Source organism: Petaurus breviceps, unplaced genomic scaffold (genome assembly GCF_028583685.1).
Source record: "Petaurus breviceps papuanus isolate PSGF00001 unplaced genomic scaffold, PetGlider_PUasm1.0 174, whole genome shotgun sequence".
In the NCBI taxonomy this organism is placed as follows: Eukaryota; Metazoa; Chordata; class Mammalia; order Diprotodontia; family Petauridae; genus Petaurus; species Petaurus breviceps.
The window spans coordinates 62543052-62551654 of record NW_027185761.1 but is presented as its reverse complement, the minus strand read 5'-3'; the positions used below and the strand labels follow the sequence as shown (position 1 = coordinate 62551654).

The window sequence follows — 8603 nt, the reverse complement described above, 5'->3', positions numbered from 1 at the left end:
ATAATAATAATAATAATAATAATAATAATAATAATAATAATAATAATGTAATAATAACAGCAGCAATAATAACCACACCAGAAATGCTCATGGTGCTCTAAAGTTTGCACTGCGCTCCCTCATTCAATCTCAGAGGTGCCATGAGATGGTTCTTAGTATTGGCCCCATTTTGTAAATTAGGAGGCTGTGACTTGCTCAGGTCTGAAGGAGGATTTGAACTCAAGACTTCCTGACTTCCAGGTCAGCCCCCTATTTACTGTACTACCTGGTGGAAAAAGCACTGAGAAGAGCTTCTGAAGGCCTGGGTTTGAGTATTATTCTGACACTTAGTGGTTGTGTGACCCTTACTGAGTCACTGTACCCTCTCTGAGCCTCAGTTTCTGTGACCCAGAGCAAGCAGCTTGACCACTCTTTGCCTCAATTTTCTTATCTGTCAAATGGGGATGAGCACCTCACTCACAGAGTGTTGTGAAGGTCCAAGTAGCTGAGTGTCTTCATTTGTAAAATGAGGGGCTTGGGCTGGATGGCCCCTTGAGGCTCCTCCCGACCCTCTGTGGCCCTGCGGACCACACTGGAAAGAGCTGCACAGCGCCCAAATGGGGTTTCCGTTATGCTGCTCCCACCTTTCAGCTGTGTGACCTTCATTAACCTCTCTGACCTTCAGTTTTCCTATCTTCAGTTGTGCTGGAGAAATCTGATCTCCTCTTATGGGACTTCTTGCTAGGATTCCCCAGCACAGGAAGCAAGGCCGCCCTTCTTTTCTTGACTGTTATTGTTCAGTTCTTTTTCAGTAGTGTCCAACTCTTTGTGACCCTTTCTAGGGTTTTCTGGGCAGATACAGAAGTGGTTTGTCATTTCCTTCTCCAGCTCATTTTACAGATGAAGAAACTGAGACAAGCAGGGTTAAGTGACTTGCCCAGGGTCACACAGCTAGTAAGTGTCTGAGGTCAAATTTGAATTCAGGTCTTCCTGATTCCAGGCCCAGCGCTCTATGCACTATGGCACCCCCTAGCTACCCCTTTCTTTTCTTATAAAGAAGAAAAGAAAAAAGTATTCAATATCAACTGTATTCTTGACCAGAAGGACTGGTGAGGAAAGGTTTCTAGCCCCTGTCATATTTGCAATCCCTTCCGATCCTGTCACTCCCTTACACACAGCCCAAGTGTGCAGGACGAAGCTTCCAATTCCTTTCCCCTCAGTTTCTCCTCAGCCAAGATGACAGACAGTTCTGAAATCTAGAAGCTTGGCTCCTCCTTAGGCTGCGAGCATTCAGGGGAACATGCAAACCCATGCTCTTTACCCAGGACGGCTATAATTTCTTCCCTTCCTGATCAAGAAGGGGAATGTTGGCCAGGACATATTGTGACTTTTTGGAAATGTGGCACAGGACAAGGAATTTCCACAGGGGCTCTGTCAATGCCGGCTCTGTTCGACTTAACCTCAAGACTGCCAGGAGACCGGGGAGTTTGCTAGGCTCACTTGTTTGGCATCCTAGAAATCAGACTTGGACCATCCTACATGGAAAAAAAATGACCAAAAGGCGACTTAAAAAATAGCATTAGAAGAGATGGCAAACATGCCCCTATTCAGGAGAGATGGATTTCCCAGAAAAGTCCCCTGCTCCTCAAACTTAAATCCAACCCAAATTAAATTGTTTTTCTTGAGATTCAAGCTATTTTTGTGAATAATTCCTTCCAGCCTTGAGTTCTTGTTTTCATGGACTTCTGTATATCTTGGGCACCCTGGGTACGTCAGGAAAGCTCTCAGGCTTTGGCACGATTTAGATGCCTCCTTGTCCTGGGGCCATTTTCTTTTATGAAAGGAGGCAGGGAATGGGTGTGGAGGGGGAAGGGGGAGTCAGGGCCCAGAAGCAACGTAGTAGAAGCTCGTGTTTAAATGGCACTTTCAGGTTGGCAAAGAATTTTGTATGCATTGGGTCCTCATGAAACACTGCGAGCTTGGAGCCCTTATGAACCCCATTTTACAGAGGAGAAAACCAAGCCAGAGGGTAATTAAGTTGCTTGCACTGGGTCACATAAGCTTATAACTGTCAGTGGTGGGATCCTGGGTCTCCCGCTTCCAGTCTTCTCATCTAGGAAGGAAGGGAGCTGGGCTAGACTAGGGGTTCTGAAGCTAGGCCTCAGGCTTGGTTTAAAAATGTTTTGATAACTGTGTTTTTACGTAATTGATTTCCTTTGTAGTCCTATGTATTTTTCCTATGCATTTAAGAATGTGATTCTGAGAAGGGGTCAGTAGATTTTTCCACATGCCCAAGGGGTCTATGACACACACAAAACATGAGATGTCAAGTGGGAAGAACTGAATTTGTAGTCACGGGACCTGGGTTTGAATCCCAGCTCTGCCGTTTTGCTGCGGGGTGACTTTGGATGAGTTATTTACAATGTCTGGGCCTCAGTTTCCTCATCTATAAAATAAGAGATAAGATGGACTCTGAGGTTCTTTCCTGCTTTTGATCTAAGATGCCCTGAATATCACGCTGTACATCTAATATGAGGCTGCTTTGGATTGCAGACAGAATATGTTTAGAGAGAGACAGAGACAAAGAGAGATCCAGAGAGAAGACTTTGGTAAAGAAGGATACAGTTATTCCTTCAGTCCTTCCTTCCTTTGTTCCTTCATTCCTTTCTTCCCTCCCTCTTTCCTCCCTTCCTTCCAAGTTAACACATGGAGCATTTTGCCAACCTTATAGTACTGTATCTAAATGTTAGCTACAATAATCGAGAGCCATCATGATAACTGGCACATATGTGGCAACATATTGCCTCATTTGGTCCTCACAACAGCCCTGGGGGGCGTTCTTATCATCCCCATTTTCAAATGATGGAATGGAGGTGGCCAGAGGCCAAGTGACTTAGCCAGGGTCACACAGCTTCTAAGTGTCTGCAGTCAGATTCAAACCCAGGCCTCCCTGGGTCCGGTCCAGGTCTAGCGCTTTCTCCGTAGTGCTATCTGCCTGTTTATTTACCCACTGATTTATTTGTTTGCTCTTTTTCTCTTTGCAGACTGTTTTTGAGAGGAATTGTCGCTCGGAAGACTGTGCAGCTGATCTGAAGCTTCAGGGCAGACTGCTGCTCTCTGGGTATGTGGGCCCTTCTGGGTTAATCATTTCCCTTGCATCCATGGGCAGTTTCCCTTGGGGGTACAGAGGGTGGGCAGAGAGGCTAAGCTGGAGGCCAGGGTGCAGCAATCAATGGTAAAATGTCTTCCGTGAAATCTTTTTCGCTTTCTAAAAATATTGCCTGGTTTTTCCCATCCCCCTGACTGCGAGCGCTGTGTCTGTGGCTTGGCATCTGGCCAGGCCCTGGGCCCTGCCCTTTTTTTCCTCCTTTTCTTGCTCCACGATGTGTCTTTCCTTCTCCCTGTTTGTTCAGGGCTCCTCCCATTGACCGGGCTGGGAAAGCATCTTTTGGGGGCCAGACCTGTCCTGGGCCAGGGCAGAAGCTGGGGAGGGATTTTTATTTGTTCAGCATTTCCTTTCTCAGTCTCTGACTCTGCCCAGGCTAAAGGTGAGCCTCTCATGTGCTTTCTGCTCCTTTTTCCTGGTCTTTTGGGAGCTCTTTTCAGGCCCAAAGTGCTGAGCCTGAATTGTTTAAACCACAGCCCAGGGGACTTCCTGTTTGACCTGATTCCTTCAGTGAGATTTTTAGCTCTGGGGCCAGGAAGAAGAGGCAAAAGGTCTCTCACCATATCCCAGCCAGTACCTTGTCAGCACTTTGAAAGGGGTCTATTTATAACTGGAGAAGGGGAGACCATGCTGGACAATGTGACATGCTGTAGGGTGGTTACTGGGAAATGCACCTGGAATCTTTGGCCTGAGGACCATCAGTGAAATGTTGGGGTCTGATGAGCCTCAGCATGCCCAAACACGTGGGGCACAGATTTGGAGTCTCCACCATGAAGCTGCTGTCACCTTTATCCCTGGCTCGATGGCCCATCCCCTAAGTAACAGGGGAGGGGTGGAGGGCTGGGTCGAGGAGATATGTTTCGCCAAGTTTAGTCACCACTTAAAATTCATGGAAGGGGTGTTGGGACTGTCTATTGTTAGCAAGCATGACCTCATTTTATGGGAAACCAAACCCTAAAAAGGCTCTTATAAAGGATTTTAGTTTCTTGGCTGGCCAGTTTGGGCAGGTCCTTACCCTCCCTGGGCCTTGGCTTCCTCATCTCTAAAGTGAGAGGGTTAAATGAATTCAGGGCACAATTCATATCCTCCAACCACTTGATTTCTGAAGTGGAGGCTGGTGACTGGTCCATTGATCTTGCTCACTGTCATTTCAACATTTTCCTTTAATCACTTTGCTTAGATTTTTTTTTTTCTTTGAGGTCCATTCAATCAAAATGTTCCACCCCATCCCAATCATGGTGGCCATAATATGTCAGCTGTCCCCCTCCCTCCCAGGTGAGTCTCCCGCCTTTCTCAAGGTGTTCAGCCCCTGGCTCACCATCTTCCTCTCAAGCTCTTGCCCTTATTCTGGGGGGCTTTCACATCCTCAAAGATGCTCCCCTAAATCCTCTCACCTCCCATTTCCACAACTTTCTTCAATCTCAGAACCTACCTACACCTCACCAAGGATGGTCACACATTGGATCTCACTCAGCATTACTCACAGTGGTCTTACTTCGCCAATTAGAACCTCTGGCACTTTCCTATCTGACCCTAAGCTTCTAGCATTCTTCCTCTCCCTAAGCTCACTTCACCCTCATTGCGACTCTCAGCATTTTCTCAGGACGTTATCTCTGCTTTGGTTTCACATTTCTCCCTCTCTGGTCGTAACCATTCCACTCTTCCGCCATCCCCTCACCCCCATGTCCTATATCTACTATTCTCATCCAGGGATCACTTCCACCATCTACCTTCTCTGCTATTGTTCATGAGCGGTTAAATAAAACTGCGGGTCTCTCAACCTTGCTGATGGGTATGTTACCATTCATGCTGTGCAACCTCAACTGGGCCCTCGCTGCAGCAAGGCAGCCCTTTTATGCCTCCTTGGTCGTTTCCCTACCTCACTACCCCCAGAAGCTATTCCAAACCTTCTCTTCTTTCCTCCAGCCCCCTACCCTCCCTACCCCATTGTCTCGCAGCTTAGGACCCTGCCTCCTACTTTATTGAGAAAATTGGGGCCATTTGGGAACTCCTTTCTCCCATTTTCTTAATCTCAACCTCCCCGCATTGATATCATCTCCCGCTCTCCTACTCTCTGCTCTTCTACTGCACCCCAGGTCCTTGACAAGGTAGGTCCTTCCCCTTGCCAAAACCACATTCCCTACCCGTGCACTTGATCCCCTGATCCCCTCCCTCCCCTCTCTTCCGACAGACCACATCCTCCCCCCTCCTCACCCTCCTTTGCTCAAATCTACAACCTCTCGCCGTCATTTGTTCTTTCCATATTGCCTTCAATCACCACCACTTCCCCCATCCTTAACAAACTTCTCTAGGCCCTGCCTCACCCTAGGCTCCCATCCTGGATCTTCATGCCTTCCTCAGCTAAACTGGAAAGAATTTTCTTAATGTCATGGCCCCTGCTTCCTCTCCTCTCACTCCTCAACCCTTTTCAGTCTGGCACATGACTTTATCCCTCAAATGAAACTATTTTCTCCAAAGATACTGATGATATCTCTTTTTCATGTTTACAGAGTGCCCATTTGTTAACCAGTCTTTGTTGTCGGTCCCTTGTTCAGTCACGTCTGACTCTTCGTGACCCCACGAACCATGTCATGCTAGGCCCTTCTGCCCTCCACCATCTCTTGGAGTCTGTCCGAGCTCATGTCCGTCATTTCCATGACACTCTATGCACCTCATCCTCTGCCGTCCACTTCTCCTTTTGCCTTCAATTTTTCCCAGCATCAGAGTCTTTTCCCATGAATTCTGTCTTCTCATTATGTGGCCAAAGTATTTAAGCTTCAGCTTTAGTATTTGACTTTCCAATAAACAGCCTGAATTAATTTCTTTAAACATTGACTGATTTGAACTCCTTGCTGTCCAAGGGACTCTTAAAAATCTTCTCTAGCCCCACAATTCAGAAGTACTGATTCTGCACCACTCAGCTTTCCTTAGAGGTCCAACTCTCACAGCCATTCATTACTACTGGAAAAAGTCCTAGCTTTGCCTATATGGACCTTTGTTAGCAAGGTGATAGCTATCCAGATTTCCTTCTGAGGAGCAAGCCTTCTTTAATCTCATGGCTGCAGTGGCTGACTGCAGTGATCTTTAAGCACAAGAATAGAAAATCTGACAATGCTTCCATTTCTTCTCCCTCTGTTTGCCAGGAAACGAAGGGACTAGTTGCCAAGATCATAGTTTTTTTAATGTTAAGCTTCAAGCCAGCTTTGACACTCTCTTCTTTCACCCTCATTAAGAGGCTTCTTAATTCCTCTTCACTTCCTGCCACCAGAGTGGTATCATCTGCGTATCTGAGATTGTTCATATTTCTCCTGGCAAGCTTAATTCTGGCTTTTGATTCATCCAGCCAGCATTTCACATGATGTACTCTGAATATAAGTTAAATAACTAAGGTGACAATGTACAGTCTTGTCGTACTCCCTTTCCAGTCTTAAACCAATCAATTGTTCCATGTTCGGTTCAAACTGTTGCTTCTTGGCCCATGTATGGGTTCCTCAGGAGACACAGATGGTCTGCTACTCCCTTCTCTTTGAGGATGTGCCACATTTGTTGTGATCCACACCATCAAAGGCCTTAGTGTAATCAACGAAGCAGGAGTAGATGTTTTTTCTGGAACTCCCTTGCTTTCTCCATAATCCAGCAGATGCTGGCAATTTGGTCTCTGGTTCCCCCACCTCTTTGAAAATCAGCCTGTTCTTCTGCTAGGCCTCAGTTCCCATATTGCTGAAGCCTAGCTTGCGGAATCTTACATATGATCTTGCTGGTGTGTGAAATGCTTCCTAATGCCCATGTGACTTCATTCTCCAGGACTTCTAGCTCTAGATCAGTACCCCCTTTATTGTGGTTATCAGCGATGTTAAGATCTTTCTTGTATGGTTTTGTGTGTGTGTGTGTGTATGTTTGCCACCTCTTCTTAATCTCTTATGCTTCCGTTAAATCCCCGCCATCTTGGTCTCTTTTTCTCATGACCATTTGTGCTTGAAACTTTTCCTTAATATCTCTAATTTTCTGGGAAAACTCTTGTCTTCCCCCTCTATTGTTTTCTTCTGTTTCTTTGCATTGTTCATTTAAAAAAAACCTTCTTATTTCTCCTTGCTGTTCTCTGAAATCCTCCATTCAGTTGGCTATATCCTTCCCTTTCTTCTTCTTTCCTCAGCCGTTTGTAACGCCTCACCAGACAGCGCCTTTGTTTTCTTGCTCTTCTCTCTCTTTGGGATGTTTTTGTTGTTGCCTCCTGTACACTGTTGTGAATCTCTGTCCATACCAGATCTAATTCCTTACATCTATTCATCACCTATGCTTCATATTAATAAAGGCTGTTATTTAGCTCATACCTATGTGGTTTTCCCTGCTTCAATCTAAGTCTGAATTTTGCAATAGGCAGCTCATGATCTGAGCCACAGTCAGCTACAGTCTTGCCCTGGCTGACTGTGTGGATCTTCTCCACCACTGACAGCAAGGTGTAGTCAGGCTGATTTCTGTACTGGCCATCTGGTGGTATCCATGGGTAGAGTCGCCTTTTGGGTGTCGGCCATGACGAGTAAGTTATCTCTGCCCTGCTTCGCTTTATTCTCCAAGGCCAAACTTGTCTGTTATTCCAGTCATCTCTACTTTAGAATGCTAGTCCCCTGTGACTGTATGCTAGATGTCATCTCAGTTTCAAGCATTTATTAAGTCCCTGCTAGGTACAAGGCATGCATTAGGTGCTAAGAGGGGAAAGACACAAAGCAAGCACATGCCCTCATGCCTTCTCAGCCCTCCAGGGGCTTGCTTTCTCTCATGAGCATCTCTTCTCCCATGCCTGTGAACATCCAGGGGGTTTCAGTTTGGGGGCACCTGGTATTTGGAGTGAAATTGGTGGTAGTGCCACATGGAGAACATGACTCCCAGGGAGAGTTAAAACTTTGAGCCAGACCTCACCAAGGAGACCCCAAAGGGTGGAGAAGAGACCAGCCTTCTCAGAGCACCCCTCGAGACAGACGACTGGCCTTAGACAATAACCAGCTGTGTGACACTGGACAAGGCACTTAACCTTTCTGCGCCTCAGTGTCCTCATCCATAAAATGGGGATAATAACAGCACCTGCCTCCCAGGATTGTGAGGATCAAATGAAGTCTTCTGTGTAAAGCTCTTTGCAAACCTTAAATCTCTAGATAAATGCTGTTGTTGCTACTGATGTAGGTCACACTTATGCACTGCTCTGCGGGATCCAGAGTGCCTTGCTTCACCCGTCTCTCCCCGCAGTACTATGAAGTGCAGAGCACAGTAGCAAAGACTTCACATGACAGCTGAGGACACTGAGGCTCAGAGGCGTGGGCCCGGCTTGTGAGGGGCAGAGCCAGAACTTGGCCTCAGGAGCCTCACCCCAGCTCCCCATCACTGAGGCCAGTGTTTCTGCTCTCCTGATTTCCCATGACTCAGGAGCCACAGGGAAGAACATCTTCAAAAGCCTCGAGTTGGC

At 46.6% G+C, this 8603-nt stretch overlaps 1 protein-coding gene across 1 annotated transcript in view; it reads left to right on the top strand.

Moving 5' to 3' along the window:
• The window catches only part of LOC138158208 (integrin alpha-9-like), a 159439-nt gene that overhangs the window by 17423 nt on the left and 133413 nt on the right, over positions 1-8603 (top strand). Inside the window, exon 2 of the mRNA XM_069084305.1 lies at positions 3024-3100. Within this exon, the coding sequence (XP_068940406.1) occupies positions 3024-3100 (77 nt within the window). The remainder of the gene's footprint in view (positions 1-3023; positions 3101-8603) is intronic.